This window comes from Aethalodelphis obliquidens, unplaced genomic scaffold (genome assembly GCF_003676395.1).
Source record: "Aethalodelphis obliquidens isolate GAN/ISIS:26980383/991018 unplaced genomic scaffold, ASM367639v1 scaffold41, whole genome shotgun sequence".
NCBI classification, from domain to species: domain Eukaryota; kingdom Metazoa; phylum Chordata; class Mammalia; order Artiodactyla; family Delphinidae; genus Aethalodelphis; species Aethalodelphis obliquidens.
Window position 1 is genome coordinate 14,764,612 of NW_020837985.1, and position 24,166 is coordinate 14,788,777.

A 24,166-nucleotide genomic window follows, 5' to 3' on the forward strand; every position below is an offset into this window, starting at 1 on the left:
AGCTGTAAATACGAGGAATTTTATTTTATTTTTTGCTGACATCCTATGAGGCAAAACAAAATTGACACCATACAAAATAACTTTATAAAATATCATTCACATCATATTGTATCAGATTTACAGCATTCTGTGCATGTTAAGGGTTATGTAAGGAGGTGAAAAAAACACTATGCCAAACTTTTTAGTATTAGTTTATATACACACAGTAAGAAACAAAACAAGTAACTGTTAGGTTTTCCATGAATTTATTGCAAAAATAGTGCAAACTACTTAACCTAGTAAGCTGTAAAACAAACTCTAAAGGACCCAGCTAAGCTTAAACACGACAATAGATGCTCAGTGTCTCAGCCTTTAGCTTTCTTCACCAGTTTAATCTTTGTCAATCAAGACCACTCCCCGTCTGTTCAGTCTGGGGTGAGTGCTGGGGAACAGAGAAGTGTGAAGACCGGCTCTTCAGAGCCCAGATGGATCCGGCTGCCTAGTGCCAGCAATACCTTTAGGATCATGCTACTTACTCAATGGCAATTTTGTGAGGTCTGTGTTGAAAACATTAAGATGCTATGATGTTTAAGTCTGACCTTAGAAATAAGTCGTCCAACCTCTTGATGATATGGAGAAAAGAATTAAGAAAGCAGCATGAACAGAAAGGATTGGGAACATTATTGTCTGCTTATAAACATGGTATCCTTTTTCTCAGGTGTATTTGGGTATAAAGTATTAATCTCCTGGTGGGCAACCTTTGAACCAGATATTGCAGTACGTTAAAAAAAAAAAAAAAAAAAAAAAAAAGATACTGTATCCCTACAAGAGTAACTTTAAAATCTCTTTTAACAGTCTACTGGGGTCCAAAAAGCATATATCTAAACAAAATCATAAGAGCAGAACAAAATGCTACGTATAAAAGCTAAAGAAACAAAATGCAGCATATTCAGGTTCTTTTTCTTGAGGTACCTATATAAATTTAATCACCTGCCCCAAAGTACTCTTGTTAGGTAAAAAACAAAATGCTTACTGGTGAGCCAATTGTAGGGCATTTATTATTATTGAGAAAGTGCAACAACGCTGATCTTTACATGCAGCATACTAAAGGATGATTTACTCTTTACAAAATATAGCTTAAGTATTGACCTGATGGAATTTTAAAAATTAAAAACATTTAACTAGAATCATCCCAATTTTTTTGAGATCCTGAAGCGAAAAGCCTCCCAAATCAACTTTCAAAGTTATGCCACTAAGGAATGTTGGTTCTCTTGTAAAATTCAGAGATCTCTTTAAAATAGTAAAACTATATACTACAGGAAAGATCCCTAATTTTTATTTCTCATTGGTATAAAATCAAATTCTTAAGACTCCAAAATATTGTGTTACCTCCAAAGAATTACGTTAAAAAAGATTGCCATAGTAGGAAAAGTCTAGACTTGTAAACTGCCAAATATAAAAGCATGGAAAGTCATCGATCTACCCGATTTTCTCACCTGCCAGAAAGCTTTCCTAACTTACAGAAACCCTGGGGCTGCTGCTGCAGGCAGCACCCCTCCCCTGCCCCCCCTTCCACGGCCAGTGGCCCTCCCTTCCTCTGTCTATGGTCACCAACACCCACACCAGGAGGGTGGGAGAGATGAAATCAACAATAGTCCATTCGCTGCTTATGAAATAAACTTATAAAATACGCCAGAGGAAGGCCGGGAGGGCACGTGTGGTGAAAAAGCAATGACAAGAGTGTTCGTGAGTTGGTTTTGGCCGCCCCTTCATTGGCACAGAAAATGAAGTGATAGCTACAAATATATGCGTAGGAGAGTCTGGAATTTGCTTGTAAAATGTCAAATTTGCTCTTGGACATAATTCTATGTTTCTTTTCACAAGAGGGCAGTTGGGATTCCAGTATACGTTAGTGTTTAGTTGGCTGGGGTGATCTATCAAATTCCATGGCCAATTGGGCTTTTTCTCCCCATGTACAATATAAAATATTTAATTTCATACTGATTTTTTCAATGCATTAGGATTCAACACAAAAGGCACAAAATAAATAGATATTATTAAATAAACGGAAATTATGATTTCAAGCTTTGTGTGGAGTTATAGTTCACTGTTTTGTTACTTTTTCCAATTCAATTTGACAGACTTAGTAAATAGCACCCAACTGTTTAACTGAGGTAGATCCACATTGTAAAGAAAGCTGGGTCCCCTCCATTTTATGTCTAAATTTAAGATGCTTTTACAAAAACAAAAATCCATTTAATCATATGCAGAAGCAATGACAGGTGGCACTACCGGAAGAAAGCTTAGAACATGAGCAGGTTTGCAAAGGTTTGTGCCTAAATCATGCTCTTCATCAGCCATAAATACATCTCAGACTGGAGGGAAAAAAAATCAAACATTTCAAAATAACCCTGAAAAAGTCTCAAGACTTTCAGAACAGGTCTTTTTGACTGACTGCCACAGAAATGCACAATGGTCCATTTTCATCAAGCAATGGCAACAGCCAAGCCAGACCAGAAACAGAGCGAGAGAGAGAGAGCGAGAGAGAGAGAGAGAGAGAGAGAGAGAGAGAGAGAGAGAGGGAGCGCGAGACAGAGCTGTATCACTGAAAGTTTCCCTTTATAACTCTGGAGAAAAGACTTGTTGAGTTATGATATAGCATCTTGATCTGAACAGTTTAAACTCATTCTGCCTAATATTTTTGCATACTGTGAAACTTACAAATTTAACATCTGATTAAGGCTTAATTTAAAGTGGCATTACCACCTACCATCATGCAAGCATTGGACATCCTCAAAACACACAGAATGGTATTAAACTAAAGACAAGGACAGGAAGCCTCAGATTTGTATTTAGCAGGTACTATAATTTTATATTTAATTTTACAATTCATGTAAGCAAATGAAAAGTTATACAGAGAGGCCAATGTATATAAATACTAGTTTATACAGGAACTGTCAATGTACACAACAGCACTGCACGGCTTCTATACTGCAAGCACAAGACATCGTCACGTAGACCCACCGCACAGGTAAACGAGTCCGCAGACAGTACGCACAGTACCACCTGAAGTGAGGCCCTTTAGCTGCTCAGCTTCTTAGAAAACAGTAAACTTTAAATGGTCATAATACATTTTGATTCAAAATGTCTTCTAAAATTTTTTTTGTGGGAGAAAATTAAGAAGGGGCAAGATCTACCTATGGAACTTTTGAATTCATTTTTGTTTTTTTCAATTATTTTATAAAAATAAAATAAAACTAGAAAAGTCGATAAAACTCAGGGTTAAAACCCCTCAATACATACTAGGTAAGTAATCTGAAGTGTACCAGAGGTAAGAAAAAATCTGGATTTAGACGCTACATTCTTGTATTTAATGAATAATTAGCCACTTTGCTGCACAGAAACTTACAATTATTCCCTTAAAACTTTTTAAAAAGTAAAAGCTCACTTGCCGCTACAGTTACAAAACATGAATTTATACCTTCAACAACTACATGTAAAATCCACTATCAAACTCAGGAGGCGAATTTCAGTTCAGTGCTAAACCGCAGACTTCCAGGGTTTTAGTCGCGTGTCTATTTGGCTTTGAAGAGGAGCCCACGTCATCGCTGTGTTACGGCCCCCCAAAGCCGCCCGCAGCCCCCCCGGTGCCTGGTGCCTCTGCCTTTCAGAACAGAGGATATGGGGGAGACGGAAGGGCCAAGAGCTGCCACCTTGAAGGCTTTTCTAGACAGTTTAAAATAAGTAACACTGGGCTATTTCCCCCGCTTAAAACCATCCACTGACAGAGAAGGGTGGCTTTTAACTAGACCGTTGGCCAAGAAAACTGCTCAACTCAATACCTGGCTTGGAAAAGTCAGAGCTAAAACCCGCATCTTCGAGACATCAAAACCCGAGTCCTCCGTGCACAGCTCCAGGTGACACCACTCCCGAGGAAGCAGTTTCCCAGCACGTCACAAAACAACAACAACGCGGGGCACTCCGACAACTGAAATGGCACCTGACATCTGAGGACTTCCCACGCATTTTACAAAGACAGGACTCCGATTCCAATTCCTTTTTGAAAACAATCTAGTTCCATTACGCTCAACATTCTCATTGAGTGACCTTGAGAACAAACCCCCCAGGTTTGCCGGCGGTCACGGTCAGCACCCGACTAGGAGCGGGGTCCTGTGGACGGACGTGCTCAGGGCCTGGGAGGAGCCACGCGGCCAGAACCCGGCGATTTCCCGCAGGAGCCAGTGCCCAGGAGCCGAGGAGCGGTGCGGCTTCCAAGGCAGAGCGCCGGTGCCTGAGCGTGCGCCGGGCCAGGCTTCCTTCCCAACAACGCAGCCGCACCGTGGTTTCGAAAGGACACTGAGGACTGGACTTGAAAGGCACGGAGGCTGAGACGGGGTCTCCAGAACACGTTCAGTCTGGCACCCCTGGCCTCTGGAGGCCAGGGGAGGCCTGGGCACCGTCTGCCCCCTGGGTCAGAGGGGCTGCCCTCTCCCACCCCGCAGCATCGTTCCCAGCATCTCCAGAGTCCAGAGGAGCCCTGGGCCCCCCAGTTCCGTCCAGCGGGGCCGGGCAGCCCATCCGCATCGCACCCCCCCCCCCACAGCCCGGTAGGTGGTGGTGGGCGGCGAGGGGGCACATTCCTAGCATCAACTCGTGGTTCTGAGGACCTTGAAGATTCCGGAAGTACCGAATGAGGCTGGCCTGAACATCGAGCTCCTGGAGACACTTGGGGGGGGGGGGGGAGGAGTCAATATTTGGTGTTGCAGCTTTAACTCTGAACTACTTGAGGCCAAGGAAGTTGTAACTAGGAGATCATTCAGCCTCCTCCAACCGCCTAAAGAAGGGGGGTGAGGTGAGGACCCAAGCCTACAGTCACACCACCAAGGGCGTTTAAAGATCTAACGCACCTGAATTTTTCACATCAACCAATAAGACAGAAAAGTATTAACAAAAGCACCAGTAATCTTCAGTTCCCTCATCTTTAATGATCTTTCATGAACGCAAAGATGCTGGGGGAGGCCCACGTCGGGACGCTGGGGACACGAGTGCAGAAGGCAGGTGGGAGATCTGAGTCAACGGCTGACATCACTCACTAAAGCGAGGAGCCGGCCGCCGCGCAGCGGCCCCCGAGAAGCCCTGTACGGGTTTCTGGCTGAAAATGAGGCCACTTCAGCGGAGCCCAGCAACCCCAGAAGCAGGTCAGCAGAGGTAGCGGACGCTCCCCAGTGTCCACGCTTCTCAGGGTGGTCTGTGTCTATAGGACAGCACGACTGCAGAATTACACATTCTTAGACTGCAAAGGACACTTGGTGCTTTCGGAATTAAAGCGCAGCACGCGGCGTTGAAGGCCAGGACTTCCTCGTAATGGCACACCTGGAACCTCTCTGGGCCAAAGTCAAGGTCTGATGAGCGCCCAGAAGAGAGCGGAGCCGCCTCCTCACACCCAGACGCCTGCAACTGCAACACCGCCCAACTGTCCCTCCAGAACTCAGGAGCAAACCAGCGCAAGTGATCGGGAGCAAAAGCTCACCTTCTGAAGACGAGAGAACACGAGGAACCTAAAGAAAAGACGCGAAGGAGCAGGGGGGCGACACTGACCAACCCACAGCAGCGTGCGAGCAGATGAGATTTCTGACAGCAAAGTGGTTCATGACACGTGATGCCGAGCTCTCCCAGGCCAGTCTTCCCGCAGGCTGGCATCCTGGTCCAGGGCGCCAGCAGCAGGAACCCCTACTTCAAGACGCTGCCGCCCTGGACCCTGTGCTCCTTTCAAGCAAAGGGCCTTGGATTTGAACAGAACCTTTTGCTTTCAAACCTTAGCTCACTTTTAAGTATAGCGTGATTAGTAACTCAAGGCTCCCAAGTCAAAGGTCAACGACATCTGCACTGCATTTTGAAACCATGCAGCTACTGAAGTACTATTTGCACAAGAGTCGGTGTTTAAGCACCTTTGTGATTTTACAGAGTGTACAAAAAGGGAGAAGGGAGTAGAAGGAGACACTTTCAACCCATTCATAAGTAAAGCAGAAAAAAAAAGTGCTTCCTTATGTCAAATAGGAAAGTGAAAAGCCAGGACAGTGGGTCGCTTCCAGGTCCCACCACACACGGCCCTGCACCTGAGGACGGTGCAGAAAGGCCCTTGTGTTTCCTTCCTGCTGGCCACTGAGAGTCCTAACATCTCGGAGCCGGGCAGCCCTGAGGAGTCCCTGGTCCACCCTGGACACGCAGAGAGGGAGGAGGGGACTGCCCGTGGGTCACAGTATGGCACACAAATTTTCAAGCCAGAACTGAACAGAGAGATGTTCACAATTCAGTTGATTCAGGCAACATTTTGGCTATTTTCAGTGTGGATAGCTACACTTAAAAGCAAACATGAATCTATTGAGAATTCAGAGGTAGCCTTTATCTGCGTTTATTTATTTATTTTTAAACTAAAAGGTATTAGAAACCACCTTCTGTAGTGATATGGCTAAGCCAATACATTCACTTTAGACAATAAAATGGCAAAAGATCCAAAAAAGCACTAAGTGAGGGCACCGAGGTGGCATTGACGCGACACTAACACGCACTCAGACGGCTGGTGTGGGTGGAAAAGCTCCTTTGTGTGTCTGATACTGTGCAACCTGATCACAGACAGAACTACACACTGTGGACTGGAGCACACACTTCTCATCTGGCCAAATCACGAGGCCTAAAGGAACAGCCTGCCTTTCAGGTCTGCCTGGCACCTATGGGTTAAGCCACAAATGACAGTTTTGACATAACAGCGACCTCATGGCTTTCAAATGACGGGTGACCGAAGAGAAGCAAGGGAGGCCCTGACTCTCTAGTAACATTGGCCGTTCAGATGCTTCCTATCCAAGCTGTCAAATGCTGGAGGGAGCTAGCAGCAAATGCTTTAGGGAGTCATGGCAAATAACGAGGAATTAAACAGACCAGAAGCATTCAAAGGATTTACAATTAATCCTCTTAGAATTAAATCTCAGACCGCAAGGAGAGAGCACACTCTTCTTCCAATACACTGCAAACTTCCTTCCAGAAAAAGACAGCAACGAGGCTAATCTGTCCTTCATGAATGGTCAACACACACACATACACATGGCTGTAGAGGGGGAAGGGCAGCGGCCAGCCCACACGGCTCTAACACATAATACTGAAAAACGTGGCAGGATCACTAAAACAAAGCAACGCATTGTATTACATCATTTCTGCTATCCTAAATCTATTTACAGTCATTTCAAACAAGTACAGCAGATGCAGAGTTGGACATAATAAAAAGGAAGCTGTCAAAAAATCAGTGCAATTATTTCGAGTTGAAAATTTTCCTTACAAAAGAAGTCAGCATGTGTGTGTAACACGGACAGCCCTATTACGAAGTCACACGTGCACTGTGTCTACACTGAGAAACGTCACAGCAGCCGAAACTGCTGGCACGGCAGCTAGAGAGAATATTCTTGGTTACTTTGGGGGAGGGCTTAAAATACAAAGTATTTGCATTCTGAAAGTGAGGCGTATGAACACTGAGGAAGTTTCTATTCATTGTACATTCCTTTTCTCATGAGCGTGAGAGATGAGTTAAAGAGAGGTCACAGGGAAATTTCTATGGCTTGTCTGGGCCACTGGGATTGTCCACTCTCTGGATTATGTCAACGTCTAAAGCTCCTCCTAATGGAACTGCCTTAGGTGTAGGAAAATGCCCATGAAAAATCCTCTGAACTGCCCAACAGATCAAAGTCCCACTCAAGGACTCCATCCAGATCCTGACGGGTGGCTCCATGAAACAGCCTAGTGCTTCCACGGCGCCAAGCAACGAAGAGAAGCCGCCCCAGCCTTCAGAGGCCTCCTCGAGACAGTCTGGTGTCCCAACTGCACAACGCTTGGCCGGTCTACCCTTAACATATTGTATCAAATATATAATCTGACTGAAAAACTGCCTTGTAAAAATAAAATTTAAGTCACCCTGCAGATCAATGTTAAATTACATTGCTGCGTATATAAGAAAAACAATTCATCCAGAAAAGTTACATTTGCGGCTTTCAAAAATAAATCATCCAGCAAACTCGCAGGTAAACATTAGGTGATTTATAAAAGCTGGGAAAGAATTTCTATCATATTCATCAGGTACCACATGCACTGGAATATCCGTATCAGCCAAATGAAACCAGAGCAGAAAGGAAACAATAAATAGCAACATTTGCATTTAACAACAATAAAAATAACATACAATATAACATCGACACCCACCCGCCCACAACCCTGCTGCAGGAATTGAACTTCAACTGTCTCTTCTAATGAGCACACGCCGGGGTAAACATCACAACAGCACTGCTTACGGCCAGACTCACACAGCACGGAAATCCCTCCACTTCCAACAAGTCCCTCCTGGGGAAGCCAGCGCAGTGGCCAGGGATCGCTCGTGGTTCTAGAGTGCAAACATCCATGCACGGGAGTGTGAGGACACTACCAAAAAGCAACACAATCTTGAAAAGAGAAAGCAGACCCTAAAGTGTAGTATCAAGTGTATATGTGAAGTCTTCTCAAAACAGAAAACCAAAACCAAAATAAAACAGTCCCTTTCTAAAAGTATAGGTATGCCCAGCTTTACAACATTTATCTGAACTAGGAACATCTGAGCTTATTATAATAAGTACACAAACAGCAGGATGGAATCTCAGCAGGGCCAAAGGGCTCTCCTACAAAACGGCGACTTGCAGCAGCTCCCCCGGGTTTCTTTCATCGCTTAGCTATTAGGGTGAGAGCTTGTCGAACGTAATAGGAAGTGGTGAAGGGATGGGAATATGTTAACTTTTCTTACGGTGAATATTTTAAAATATATTAGGAAGAGTACCAGGATAAGGGTCTAATTGGGAGACCTCTTCTGAAGAGATAAACCCCAGTTTTTCTTTGAAATTAATCCAGATTTCTACTTCATAATTTTCACATTCAGTTTGCTTAAAGCAAGGCACACCTTACTTAGTGGGGTCAGGCAAAGCCGGCGAGTGGACACCTCTGCAATTTGCACAGCCCCGCACAGGCCTCAGGAAACCTGTCAAACGCAGGCAGAGGCCGGAGGTGCCCGGAGCCCTTCTCCGGCGGCCACGAGGTTGCCCTGGGCGGGCGTGACCCACACAGAATGGGCAGGGCCCCTCTTGGCTTCCACGCGAACAGGGCTTGGACTTATTCTACTGCACCTTGAGGTTTTACGCTGTCTCAAAATTTATCCTAATAATGGGGGGGGGGGGATTGGTAGAAATTTGGGAAAACAGTTCTTTACCTGAGAAATTGTAACTACAGCCATTTGAATTCTGAACCATCAGACATGTACAAAGGTATGCAGCTAACCCAGCTGGAGACATTTGCTTTATGAATGCTTTTAAGTAGTAAAAGTTTTATAAAACAAGCGCAGGGCTGTAACAAGTACCTTTCTCAAAGTACTCTGGCCCTCTAGAAAGAAAACTTTTCCTTCAAAAGGATTTTTCAAAAATTTAGGTCTCATTTTCTGCCAGCCTGTGATCCTGCCCAGTGTATTCCCTTAGAAAACGTTTCCCTGCATTGCTGGGGAGTCCCTCCCTGCTGGGCCCTCAGTGCTTGAGGGAGCACACTCTCCAGAAGGCTCTAGATTAGAGGTTCTCGGACTCCAGGCAGCCCTGGACCCCCAGCTGATGGTGTAAAACGCAGATGCCCAGCCACCACCCCAGAGGCCGCAGCGAGCACAGGAGTCACAGCGTTTTTACGGCCAACGCCCCGACCACCGAGATCCTGTTGCAAGTGGTAGAAACATACCTTCGAGACACACGGTTCTAGATGATCCTAAAAATGACTGAAAACTAACCTAAGTTCAGATTTTAAAAGTGTATTAGTGAAAAGGTTCCCTCCTTAGCTTGAACGCTCCCGGTAACTTAAGCCACGAGTGTACTGGTGTCCTTCCGAACAGGAGAAGGTGCCACTTGCTAACGAAGTGACAGGGAATTGCAACATTTTTAGAGCAGAGGCTTCTGTCATTTAAAAAGACAAAAAAAAATAGATACAGCAAGAAGAGACTAATGCCATTAATAAGACACCCACATGCACACACGCGCGCGCGCACACACACGCACACGCACACACACACACACACACACCACTCTTGAGTATATATTGTCACAAATAATAGTCACCCCTTTGTCGTTGCCGCCAAAATCCAGGCCGAGTGTCCATGACAGCGCTTCCCCGCCCCCGCGGAGCCCTCACACAAGACCGAGGCGGGCGCTGACCCCAGCACGAGGCACCCTGGTTGGGACCCTCACTCCACCACAGTGCCAGAGGTAATGTCAGGCCAGGATGGGAGGGCCGTCAGCAGGGCCAGAGGAAACCTACAGAGCACGAAGCAGCACTAGGGAAAGGCTCATCTCCTTCCTAGAATCTCTGTACTGAACGTGGATTGGATTCTCAGAAAACCGCCTACAAGGACAAAAAGCCCACTGCGCACAAACGGAGCCCTCTGCTGTCAGCCCTGTCGAGCTGTCCACGGTATCATTCTTAGTGCAACGGATTCTAGATTGGCAAACCCACGTCCGGGGCCCAGCACGCAAATCCTAGCAGAAGGGTCTGCCTCTGCTGCTGGCTTCGCCATCAGCCATCCTCCCGAGGGCTGGGCTCCTTCGCGGAACGCGGGCCTCGCAGCCCGCAGAGCGCCACCACCGACAGCCTTCTCTGTGTTTCAGTGCATAGATCCTATGACGCTTGTCTAACAAACCACACGCAGAGAGAAGTGCACGCTGATACGCAGACTCATTCCCAGGAGTGGAAGGATACATACATTCCATTTGTGCTTAATTGGCTGAGCGACACACGGGGATGAGGCGGGGAGGGGAGTGACTGCTGGAAGCACACTCCGTCCTCCTGAGGGTCCAGGCTGCGCGGTCTACACGAGGGGGTGGGCCGCGGGCACTGAGTCAATTGCATACTCCTGTACTTAAGCACTGAGAAACCACAAGGGTGGTCCAGGCTCCAGGCTCCAAAACACTCTTGATATGCTAAACAGATCACAAAAGCACCCCGTAGTCAGTAAAATGAAAAACAGCATCTATCTATCACATTAATACTGCAAACCAGATATATATACTTTTCTCTTACATTAAAGACATAACAGTGAAAAAGGATTGTACTGTATTTATCACCACAGACCCGTATTCTTTAGAAACTTTGGAAAATAAATGTCACAGTCCTATAGGACAAATCTTATGATTAGACTGTCGGCATATTGTCTTTTTTCTTTTTTTAAATAAATTTTTATTAAAATGGCACTTGTCTGCCAATCCCTCTGGACCTATAAATGTTGTAAACACACACGGCCCACCTTCTGCCACCCCTCCTTCCTTCGGGCTGAGTGAAAGGCGGGCAGTGGCAGAACGAGAGACACCAGGGCGCCTCGCCTGGCCCCTGCCCTCGGATCCCGGACAGCTGGTGGGAGCCAGGTCAGGAGCACACAGGTGTCACTCGGAAATAAACTTTAGTGACAGCATCAGAATGTTCAAGGCTTTAAAACCACAATGTGTTTTATGTTGCTTTCACTCTCACAGAACGTTCACAGCTAGTTTGAGCCCATCAATTTCATATAGAATCATGTGTTAAAAACAAGTAAATCGAACGACCAAATAAATTAAAAATGTTTTAAAGCCCTGAGTTCATAGACTGGTTTTAGGAGATTTTTAGGAAACACGGGACTCTATTTTCAGAAGCAGCTTATAAGATTTTGGCAAACCATATTTCCTACGACAATGGGGTCTCATACAGGTCTGCAGTTCAAAATCCAAGTTTGAAATCTGGGACGGAAGGCATTCTGGAAAGTGGAGAATCTACTAAAATCAATGGCGTTTCATGTTCGATGCTGGCTGTCACGGAAGGGCTGGGCATTTGTTGGTCTGAGTGTAGCTGGTCTCATGTGAATCCAACTCGGTACACAATCGTAAACACTAAAACATGTCAAGCAAAGTACATGGTGCGCAGCGTGTCCTGATGGACCTGGACTGCCTTTGCCAACGCCTGGTGGTCTCGTCCGTTACTCTGCCCGGAGGTATGGCTTCCTTCAGCACTGTGGGGGTGGGGGACAGAGAGAGAGAGAGAGAGAGAAAGAGAGAGAGAGGGAGGGAGGGAGGGAGGGAAGGAGGGAGGGAGAGAGGGAGGGAGGGAGGGAGGGAGGGAGGGAGAGAGAGAGAGAGAGAGATAGAGGGATAGGGATAGGGAGGGAGAGAGAGAGAGAGAGGAGAGAGAGAGAGAGAGAGAGAGAGCGCAGCCTTTAACGCACCATGAGGCAGCACACTGATAGCTAAGTTAGGACCACGCACCAGCCATCTGGGGAGGCAGCCACACAGCTAACAAATGGCGGTGAAGATGCTAGCTTTTGGGTGTCTGTGTCACGGTCGGCTCCAGCCACTGGGACCCCACTGCTTCCCATTCCAGAAAAGCAGATGCCAAAGCCTGTTGCAGAAACGACCCCAGCCAGGAAGGGCGTGCCACTCACCTATCGTGCTCTTTATCCACCAGGTGGTACCTGGCCCGGAAGGCCACCAGGTGAGCATAGTATGCTGGCGCCGGGATGGACACGGAGCGCGTGCAGCGCACGTAGGTGTGACACAGCTGGTAGGTGAGAATCTGCAGCTCATCGGAAGAGAAACGATTGTCATCCCAAAGCACGTGATAGTGGGAAGGCCTGCTTGTTCCCTAAAAGCAGATCAGAGGGTCAGAGAGGTAAACATGCAAGAGAGAAGTCCAGAACTCACCTGCAAAGGGTGCTGCCGAGAGAAGCTGTGCTTCCACCCCACGGTAGAATCCTTCACAGAGGATACAGTGGGAGGACGTTCAGTGGCAAGAAGGTATTTATATTATCCTACTATGTATCATTATAAACGGGCATCAGAGCCACATATTCTATGACCCCCTACTGGTAAAATAACAGACTATACACACAATTATTTGTGTAGAGAAAACTCATAGGAAAGATATAATACAGAGATGGTTGTTTGGAGGATAATGTCATTTGTACATACTAGGTTTTCTACAATGCTTTATTTATAAAGGCAAGAAGAAATCTCTAATAAGTTACATATTAACGCCTTTAAAATGGGAGTTTGCACACATATTTATTTTGTGCGGTGTGGAATCTTTCAAAACTGAAGGAGGTGGGGTTGGTCGCCTGGCCCATGCCTGCCGGGGCTCAGGTGCCGGCAGAGCCGCTGCACTGCTCGCCGGGGCACCCATGACGGGTCAGCCAGGAGCGCGCTTGAGGGAAGGGCCTTTCTCTGGCTTCTCCCCACCTGCCTTCCCTGCCACTCAACCCAAGCCAGCCAACAAGCAGGCCCTTCCTGACTCTCTGTCTGTGTTCAGGCCCCCGGAGACTGGTGAGCGGCAGACGCTCTTATCCTCTGATGAAGCACACATTCTGCGCCCCACTTTCAGCATTTAATCGGTGGCTGTCACGCGGGCCTGCGGGCAGTGGGGTATTTTGTATCAGAGGGTGTGCCGAGGACATGGCAACCACAGCAGAGCAGGACCCCTTGAGGCCCATTTTGTCAAAGCACTTAAACGTCTCCAGTGCGAGATTTCCCCCATTAGAAAGTGCCTGTGCAGAAAATGCAGGGAGGCAGGTTTACCCCTTAAACAAACCAGAGGCCCCGGGGCGGGGGGCGGGGGGGGGGGAGGGCTCCACCCACCAGGAGGGAAGCCGGGCTGGCCTGCACAGAAAAAGCGCCCGCCCGACACGGAAGCCATCGCGGGGACAGACGTGCCCGGGAAACACTGCGGAAGCCTCCGTCCTCTCTGAGCCACGTTCCTCTTCTTCCTTTTTAACAACCTTTAAAAATGTACACATGGCTCAGCCCTCAGGCTGCACCCTGACAGGCTGCAGGCTGGGTGCGGCCCACGGGCCAGTTTGCCAAGTCCTGTTCTAGAGCCACGGTGACGTGAAGGACGTGCAGGTGTATTTCCCGTGGCAGAAGTACAAAGTTTACGGCAAGCCCTCCAAGTTTAAGTTCAAATCCCTTGGGGATGGATATCTAAGTCCTCACTTATAACTTGAAACACCCAAAAGCCCCTCTGTGGTGAAGCAGGACGGGCACCCAGAGCTAAGTCCCTCCTGTCCCAAGGGGCACAGCCTCGCAGATGCTGGTGGCTCAGCTCTGACAACAGGTGCGCTGGACGTGGCACCTCTGAGGTGGCAGCATCCTCTCAGAATCACTTGTGGCAAAGCTGTGGGTCTCTTCGCCGGGAGGGACAAGGAATGCCACGTGCTGACCTTCCCCGCACACCAGTGCCCGTGTGTGGCGGGCACGCAAGGCTGACCCCGCCGCTCCGTCACCTCTCATACCCCATCCAGCTCGCCGAACTCCAAGCACACAGGGACGCCACTTGTCCCCGCCAGCCTGCCTGGCCCTCACGCTCACTGCTCCTTCTTCCTGGACCTCATCTCGGCTAAAATGGGAACCCACTCCCGGCCCAGCACAGCACCCCAGTGGGTCCTCCATCCGCAACACCTGATGGTTCTCGGCCTCCACGGTTCACTGGTCAACCGCCTGCGTCCCCTTGGGATGGACTGGCGCCCCATCCGTGCTGTTCACCACCACATCCCCAGTGCCCACGGGAGCACCTGGCACAAGGTTTGTGCTCTGCAGGTGTTTGCCGAATGTGTGGACGACACCCCAGAGACACCAACCAAGACTGTGCAAAGTGGACCCTCTGTCCTTACCTGGATGCCAGCATGACTACACAGGTAGAAGTCAAACTCGGTCGGGTGGGTGATTTTTGTGTCCACGGTCGTCCCTGCTGGAATGTTTCCGCTCTTCCCCACCTTCAGCAACACAGGAGCCCATTAGACACGCCCAGGGGACAACAGGGCAAAGCAAGCAGGCAAGCAGGCAAGACGCAGCCGCACTGCCTTCTGCTCTGACGTCTTTAAATTGGCCAATACATTTGCTCAGTGCCATGGCATTAAAATTTAACATATACTAACAACTGAAATCAAATTAATTCCTGTTCTCTTTGGGCTGGGGTTATTTTTCGCCATCTCATAAAGGCCCCTGAGGGAAATGCAGAGTCTTCCCTTCACTGAAGCATGTGCGTGGGCCACGTGAAGGGTCTTCATTATTGTTGAGGCCAAGATGGAAACTGTCACCGACATAACAAATCTAAGACCAGACGACGGACACGTGACAGCCGTCACCTGCCCATGTGCGCCTGCGTGTGCGCACACACACACACACACACACACACACACACACACACACACACTACTCAAGGCAGAAGAGCTAGAAAACCCTGACAGCTGTCAAGAACTTCCCCACTCTACCAGGGGTTCAATCACCACCACCAGGGAGGGCGGGTTGCTCCACCAGAGGCCATCCAAGGAGCTGGGGTGTGGGAGGGACTACAAATTCTACCAAACCACTTAACTCTCAGTTTACACTCTAGCATCGAAAAACCACCAAACATCCAGCTACGCTACTGAAACAGCAAAACTCCCAATCAGTCACGAAGTCACTGATTGATTTTTTTTTTTTTACTCGTGCAATTTCAAATATACATACAAAAAAGAGAATCTCCAGTGTAACCCCTCTGCACCTGCAGATGTGTGTGTGTTTTTACTTCTTCTCAACCTTTTTTTATACCTTCAGATTATTTATTTGTGTATTTATTTGTTCATTTATTTATAGCTGCGTTGGGTCTTTGTTGCTGCATGCGGGCTTTCTCTAGTTGTGGTGAGCGGGGGCTACTCTTTGTTGCAGTGCGTGGGCTTCTCACTGCGGTGGCTTCTCTTGTTGCGGAGCACGGGCCGTAGGCATGCAGGCTCAGTAGTTGCGGCGCACGAGCTTAGTTGCTTCGTAGTATGTGGGATCTTCCTGGACCAGGGATCGAACCCGTGTCCCCTGCATTGGCAGGCAGGATTCTTAACCACTGCACCACCAGGGAAGTCCCAGATTTTTAAAATAAGTAAAATATTTGAAAAGAGTGCCTACATTTGTATCCCTTCCATGCTGCAGTCTCAAATCTAGACTTTATTATTCCTACACATACTTTTATTCTCTGCTACACATTTAGGTCTCCGTTAGCACTATATTGTGTTACTTTGCAGATTTTAAAACTGTAGGGGCTTCCCTGGTGGTGCAGTGGTTAAGAATCTGCCTGCCAATGCAGGGGACATGGGTTTGAGCGCTGGTCTGGGAAGATCCCACATGCCATGGAGCAACGAAGCCCATGTGCCACAACTACTGAGCCTGCACTCTAGAGCCCGCGAGCCACAACTACTGAAGCCCGTGCACCTAGAGCCCGTGCTCTACAACAAGAGAAGCCACTGCAATGAGAAGCCGGCGCACCAAAACGAGGAGTAGCCTCTGCTCACCGCAACTAGAGAAAGCCCATGCGTAGCAACGAAGACCCAGTGCAGCCAAAAATAAATAAGTAAAATAAATACATAAATTTATTAAAAAAACAAAACTGTATACATGTATCCTATGTTTTGCTACTTTCTGTTTTTGCTCTGTATTACAATTTTGAGATGTAGTCATTTGGTAGATATAGTTTATTATTTTTCATTGCTGTATAAGTGCCAATATATAAATACATTACCACCTTTTCTGCTGTTAACAGATTAATTTTTTGCTACTATAAACAATATTGCCAGAATATTCTTACAGAATACATGTCTTCTTGTACACAAGTGTGTGAGTTCCTCCAGGGTAGATCTCTAGAATTGCCAAACAGCGTTCCAAGTTGGTTGCCCATTTGTATTCCCGTCTGGAGTGTAGGAGAGTCCTCTTCATAACAATGCCTTTACTCTGTGCTGAGTGCTCTGCGTGTGAGCCCCGTGAACCCTCCCAGCACCCTCAGAAGGCGGTCGGGGGTAGAGGGGCTGACAGCTTGTGGTCACGCAGCCAGGATGCTGAGGGGGTGGGTTGGAGCCAGGTTATCCGGCTCCAGACCCTTTGCTCCTCATCACGGCACCCACATCCTTGACATTTGGTATTTATCAGGCTAACCTCATAATGTGAGTCCCCCCGACTTTTCCCGTTCTCTGAAATACTTCATACAACATTATTCTTCGAAGGTCTGGTAAAGCTTGCCTGTAAAAATCTCTGGACTAACTTCATAAAATAAGCTAAGTCGTTTCCCCCTTTTTCCTATGCTCTGCCACACTTTAAGGTAATCTATTCTTGAAGCCTTAGTAAAGCTTGCCTGTAAAACTCTCTGGGCCTGATGCCTTTTGGAACAATGACTGGACTATCTTACTCAGCTGATTTTGGTAACTTATGTAATTCTACAAACAAGTGTTTGTTTCTTCTCAGTTTTCCAATGTGTTGTCATGAAGTTGTTATCATTCCATTATGATTCAAATAACACACACTCCCTCTGCAGCCATTGTTCCCCTTCTGTTCCCAACGTAATTACAAGTGTTCTTTTTGTTGAGTCTTGCTGGGTTTATCTATCTTCAGAGAAGTACCTTTTGCTTGCGTTAATATGCTCTATTGCTTCTTCATTTTCTAGTTCACGATTTTCTATTCTGAGAGAGAAAGTGGGGTGCTGGAATAAGCTGACTTTGAGCCCTCCCGACTCCTGGCAAGAGAAGTCTGCAGGCTGAGGTGGCAAGGGGCCTATGCACACCAACTCCTCAGCTTTCCCTTGACCACTGGGACTGACATCCTTCCTGTCGCTTCAGGCTTATTCGTGGCTCTCTTTCTGGTCTCACAACAGAAGCGCCTGCGTCTACGCTCTAACCTGCAAATGGCTGCTTTGGTGCACTGCACGAGGTTTGATATGAAATTCTCGTTTTCGTTCATTTCTAATCATTTCACAATTGATTATTCTCTTTACATTTTTAATGCAGTGCTTTCTTTCTTTTTTTTTTTTTTAAATAAATACATTTATTTATTTATTTTTGGCTGCACTGGGTCTTTGTTGCTGTGTGTGGGCTTTCTCCAGTTGCAGCAAGCGGGGGCTACTCTTCATTGCAGTGTGAGGGCTTCTCATCGCGGTGGCTTCTCTTGTTGCGGGGCACGGGCTCTAGGCATGCGGGCTTCAGTAGTTGTGGCACGTGGGCTCAGTTGCTCCGCGGCATGTGGGATCTTCCCGGACCAGTGCTCGAACCCGTGTCCCCTGCATTGGCAGGCAGATTCTTAACCACTGCGCCACCAGGGAAGCCCTGCAGTGGGCTTGAAATCAAAATTTTAAGTTTTCTTACGCTTTTTCCTACGTAACAGAAAATGTGGTTTGGGGACTTCCCTGGTGGCGCAGTGGTTAAGAATCTGCCTGCCAATGCAGGGGACACGGGTTCGAGCCCTGGTCCGGGAAGATCCCACATGCCGTCAAGCAACTAAGCCCATGCACCACAACTACTGAGCCTACACTCTAGAACCCACAAGCCACAACTACTGAGCCCAAGCGCCGCAGCTACTGAAACCCACGTGCCCTAGAGCCCGTGCACTGCAACTATCGAGCCCACGTGCCCTAGAGCCCGTGCACTGCAACTACTGAGCTCACATGCCACAATTACTGAAGCCTGAGCACTCTAGAGCCCGTGCTCCACAACAAGAGAAGCCACCGCAATGAGAAACCCGCACACCGCAACAAAGAGTAGCCTCCGCTCGCCGCAACTAGAGAAAGCCTGCGTGCACCAACGAAGACCCAGTGCAGCCCCCCCCCAAAATAAATTATTTTTTTTAAAAAAATGTGGTTTGTAGAATACTGAGGTTTGGCAATCTCCTGAGACCTCTTTTGTGACCTGGGACAACGCCAGCTCCTGTAAGCCCTCAGCGTGAGCTCAGCTGTCACAGGCAGAGTTCTGTCTGTCAGGTCTGGCTCATTCCTTTCTTCCCATTTTCAGTTTCTACTAACGTGTCCCTGTTTCACTTTCTGATGGTGGCTGTTAAAACAGGCCTCTTTGATGGTGTGTTTGTCAATTTCTCCTTAAAATTCTGCCTGTTTTTGCTTTACTTTTTTTCTTTACATATTTTTAGGTCATGGCGTGAGGTACATCCACGTCACAGCTGTTCTGTCTTCTCGGTGATCATGACAAAGTACCCCTTTTCCTCGCTATTGACTCTCAATTTGCATTTTGTCTTCCATTTAGGCAAGAAGCATTTTCGGTGCTGTGGTGCCACTGTGGCGTTAGTGGGCTGCACCACGTGGACACTAACGCCCGGCTTCCAGCCCCGCTGGCGGACAGTCTGATGGAATGTCCTTCCCTTCTGGGAGGTCTTTTATCTCATGCAGTTACTTTGACGCTGTGCAGTTTTAGGACAATGTGTCTAGGTATGGATTTATTTTTATTTATCCTGTTGGGAACAGGAGAGGCCTTTTAACCTAAGGGTTCTGATCTTTCTCCAACTGTGGACAATTCTCAGCAGTTACCACTACAAGTCTTAAGTCTCCTGCATGCTCGTGGTTCTTGTTCTGGAGCAGCCAGGAGAGGGATGAGGAGCTTGGACACCGCTGTCTGTCAGTGTTCTCCAGACCAGACCCCTGAGTGAGCTCCCCAGGCCCTCTTCCAGCACTCCAACCACCCCGTGGGCTCCCCACTTTACTGCATTCTCCCGCGTTCTTTACACTATGCTGTCTATGACCATGGTTGCTAACTGGCCCTGAAACCTCACCTTTGGTAATTTCCTTATCGGATAAATGACATCTGCCTGGACCTATCCTGGACCTGTGGGGTTTGCAGGTTCAAACTTCTCACCAAACTGAGGAGAGCCCTTCTCCAACGTCTCAGGCTGTGTCGCCACGAAGGGCCGGGTCTCCCAAGAGCCTGGGAGGTGGTGCAGGGCGTGAGACCCGTGTCCCTCGAGGCTGCACAGCCCAGGGTCGAGGACACTCACCCGCTCGTTCTTGTCGGTGCAGAACAGCCGAGTGTGGTGCCTCTTCTGGACCACTATGAACGTGATCCCCGGCTGGTAGTCTTTTTCTAGCTTAATGCATGCCTCTCGGATAGCCAGTAACTCGTGGTGAAGAACCTATGGAAAGAAAGAAGAACACTTTTTTTTTTTTTCGCAGTACGCGGGCCTCTCACTGTCATGGTCTCTCCCGTTGCGGAGCACAGGCTCCGGACGCGCAGGCTCAGCGGCCGTGGCTCACGGGCGCTCTGCGGCATGTGGGATCTTCCCAGACCGGGGCACGAATCCGCGTCCCCTGCGTTGGCAGGCGGACTCTCAACCACTGCGCCACCAGGGGAGCCCAAGGAGAACACTTCTGAGGATCATTATTATGTTTTCAGGCCTCTCGCTATCTTGGAATGAATCCCTTAATCATGTGTATGTTTGATACATGTTTACGTTAAGGCTTGTAGTTCCACTAGCTTGCTGTTACCTGTGTGATTCTGTCTCTCTGAGCCTGTTTCTTCAATAATATCATGGAGCAAACGATACCCAGGTTTCGTGGTTAAATGTTTTAGGTTAGATAACGGAGAAACAGGCTGAGCGCAGGCTCTGGAATGTTCTAAGTGCTACCACCCACCGTGGACATGAGGCACTGTGGGAAACACACACATGAACAAATCAATCCAGCAGCTTGTTTTTGGATTGGAGAAGATGGAGAGAATCTAGTAAAAAACAAAACAAAACAAAAAAACCCAAAAACCCACTGGCTTAGGAGCTGGACCTGAGGTCAAATCCTAGCTCTACCACTAAGCAACCGTGTGGCTCTGGAAAGCCATGCACCCTGTCTGATCCCCAGTTTTTTCAGTTTTAAAATGGGAACATCCCACCTTGCAAGCTTGCAGTGAAGACTAAAGTCACCTGCGAAGCGCCAGGAGTTAGGGTACAAGGATGCTGGCACTGTCTCTGCTCCCCCACCTGTGGCAGAGATGAACAGGCACACAGCCCGGCACGGGGGCTGATGGCTGCTACAGGGACCACACACCTCAGGTTTCAGCAACTGCCCTTGTCAAATATTGTGCTGCGATGTGTCTCAAAAATATGTCTTGGGTTCTGGGTCCAGAAACCCCATTGTGGTGATTCTGTAAGATGTGGAGTGCGTTCACCGAGAGAGAAAACGGAGGATGACACAAACCCTCTTCTGTAGTAAGAATGCCCATGACAGAGGGTGAACGGGTGCTCAGAAGAGGGGAGAACATCTCCCAACGGAGGGAACCAGACGGTTTTGTATAAGAGGGGCTTCGAGGCCGGCTGGCACAAGCTGGATCTGGACCCGAGAGGCGGCACAGGAACCCCCAACCCAGGTTCCCACAGAAGCTCTGAATCAGGGGCCCTGGCCAAGAGCTACCAGACGGTCAAGGAACCTCAAGCCACCCCCCTCGCCCGCTGTGGCCTCAGCTGCTCCTACTTTGGACCAGGAAGGCACTGGCACCCGTGCCTGGTCACGTGCCACCCCACCTGCCTAGCAGGGTGGCCTGGGGCCTTGGGACACACTGGAGTGCCTCTTAGGATGTCTTTCTGTCTGGGTGGGTCTCCTGCAGCATCGGATACTTCTGCCTTCCCCGCTACTGTCTCTCGACGAAGCGTGCACTGGAGACGCGGCAGGGGTGGAGGTGGCATTAGCCCTGGCCAAGCATGGACACACGCAGGGCATCAACCCCCGAGTTCCAGGGTCAGATGGATCCGCCGCTGCCCACACTCCCCTCGACTTGGAGGTGCTGCGGGTGCTTTCACCTGGAGCACAGCAACACACCCCCTTTGGTCCTCACCTGCCCCTCCTCCAGTGCCCCGGTGTCCAAGAGGCTCCCCTGCCTTCCGGACGCTTCCTCAAGGCGATGCCCCACACGCCACCTAAGGTGCCGCCTCTCCCTCCACGTCCAAACAGTGGCTGCGTCCTACTGACTATTTCCAAAGGGCTCCCACCTACCCTCCGCCCGGCCACTTTCCTCACCCTGCTCTGCGCTCTCCTCACTCCGGCCCGCCCCCTCCTTTGCAGACAGAGGTGACCCCCAAGCCACAGTGGTGTCCCTGCCCCACAGAGACCCCCCACAGCCTACAAGGCAAAACCTGGAGCCGGGAAGGGCCCCTGGCTGGCGTGTTCTGGACCGGGTCCGCCTGGACAGGCCTCTCCGCCCCACCTGCAGCAGACCCCTGACAACCCCAAGTCCATCAGTACCGCCCACACGGGGACCAGTAAACCCGGGGGCAAAACAAAACCCACCCCACCGTCTTCATTAGCGAACCCAAGGAGCCGTCCTGCCGAGAAACAGGGGAGTTTAAGACACCGAGAAGAGGGCAGGGAAAACGCGGGGGAGACGGCCGACCTGCTGGAACTGCCCCTCGGAGACACCGTCTCGGTAGAAGATGATGCGGGTGGGCTTGAAGCGTGTGGACTTGTAGAACTGGATGAGAAGCTCGCGCACCATGGCCGCCAGGTCCTGGATGATCTCCTGCCGGTGCTGCTGGACGCGCACGGTGGCGCAGTAGCGGTTCGGGTGGGCGTCCATGCTGCCCACGACCTGCGGGGCAACACGGGTCAGCAGGAGCCCCGAGGGCCCCCGCTCTAGGGGTGAAGGGGGTCCAGGAGAGGGCTCGTCACATGCAAACCCACCACCTTTACGATTCTTCTGAATGCGTGGCTGTAGCGTTTATAAACGTGTTCCAAAGAGTAAAGGTTTTCCCGAGGGACCTAATAAGAAAATCAACAATTGTTCTGAACCCCTAATTCTGCTTGTGATTAGATGTGGCTGAATTACATCAGCCCAGAGAAGGTACCTGGCGACAGTGACAGTGACAGTGTTCCTAATTCCTTCAAGCACACTGTTTTCCCAAAGCCATGTGCACCTCTACACACGACACTCCAAGATTCCGACCCCTAAGAGTGACGGGTGTCCCAAAGGCAAGCTGGCCTGAAACCAATCGCCCGCAGGTGCCGCCCAGAGGGAACCAGACAGTGAGTGCCAGGGACATGACCCCACGGGGCCACCCTGCTGCACTGTTCATGCTGCTCAGACAAGGAAAGGGCCAAGAAGCATGGAGATGCCGATCACGCAGGAACACAGACCAACGGGACCCGGCAGGAGGTGATACTCACGGCGGCGATGGACGGCTTCTTCCCATCCCCGGCAGGGGGGTGTGTGACATCCGCCCCCAGAAAGATGACGGGCTGCTGGAACACCGGAGGCCTGTGAGGGGATGCGGGAGCGTCAGAGGCCAAGGCTCGGGGACACTGCCCGGACCTCTCAGGGTACTGGCACCAGCGTTACTTTGTGTGCTAAGGGTACTGTGGCCGTGTCTGTAAGGACTCCTTATCTTTCAGTCACATGTACAGAAACCTTATGGGTGAAAAGATGCTTGGTGTGAGATCTGCTTCAGAATAAGGCGGTGGGGAAGAGGGTGTAGGTGGAGTGTAGACTGAATGAGAGGGCCGAGGTGCTGACAGCTGCTGTGGCTGGGCTCAGGGACATGAGGGTTCTACCCACGTAGACGGCTGAAAATTCCAAGATAATTATACATACAAAGAGTCCCACGGTTTGTTACCCAACCCTGGACCTGCAGCCGCGCTGCAGGGTGCCCAGGAGCACCCTTGTTCTCTACCCGTTAGAGGCCAGCCCCCGTCCCGACACCCCTACATCTCCTCCAGACATGACCACACACTCCCAGGGCTGCGACACCGCCCCAGGTGAGAAGTACTGCTCTAAACTCTCTCCCTGGGTCTTCTAAGCGCCGGCTGCACCCCAGCGGTCACGACCCTGAAGCGCCAGCGTTGGGGGCACAGCTCTCGAGCCGGCCGGCGGGTCCCAGTCTCACCGGCTGTGCGCCCTGGAGCTTCCTCTCTCTGTGCCTCACTCGCCTCTTTTCCCTGACGGCCTGTGCTCTCCCGCCCACCCTGCGCCTGCCCCCCACCCCCACCCCCACCCCGTGGCTCTTCCCTGCTGCCCCCTCCCCCAATCCTGGACGGGTCCCGGGAGCATCGCAGCACAACACATGCAGTTATGACTCACACCTTACACCAGCAGAACCACACCTGCCTCCGGACTCCACTCTCTTCCCACAGCTCCCTCACTTCCCTTGCTCGCCTTGTGGCAAAGCTCCCGGAATTAGCCGATCCCTCTACTGCCTCCCAAGCAGGCCTCGTGCTGCCATGGCAACGAGACTCCTCTTTGCAAGGTCACCGACGACCTGCACACGTCCCCCAGTCCCATGGTGGAGCCTCGGACCTCATCGCACTTGGCCGGTTGGCACCGAGTGACACGGCCACGCACTGGCTCTTCCCCCGACCCCACCAGGCC

General features: G+C 49.6%; 1 protein-coding gene across 8 annotated transcripts in view; it reads right to left on the minus strand.

The window, feature by feature from the left end:
• The window catches only part of AGO2 (argonaute RISC catalytic component 2), a 107,736-nt gene continuing 83,570 nt past the window's right edge, over positions 1-24,166 (minus strand). For 5 of the 8 annotated variants that reach the window (XM_027077968.1, XM_027077970.1, XM_027077965.1 and 2 more), the window contains 6 exons: positions 22,969-23,059; positions 22,199-22,393; positions 19,821-19,955; positions 14,702-14,803; positions 12,482-12,681; positions 1-12,052 (listed from right to left, as the gene is read on the minus strand). In XM_027077968.1, coding sequence (XP_026933769.1) covers positions 11,944-12,052; positions 12,482-12,681; positions 14,702-14,803; positions 19,821-19,955; positions 22,199-22,393; positions 22,969-23,059 — 832 coding nt within the window. In that variant the 3' untranslated portion in view covers positions 1-11,943. Of the gene's footprint in view, positions 12,053-12,481; positions 12,682-12,759; positions 13,811-14,701; positions 14,804-16,362; positions 17,510-19,820; positions 19,956-22,198; positions 22,394-22,968; positions 23,060-24,166 lie in introns of those variants that run through there. The other 3 variants (XM_027077966.1, XM_027077967.1, XM_027077969.1) reach the window with 3 other exon arrangements.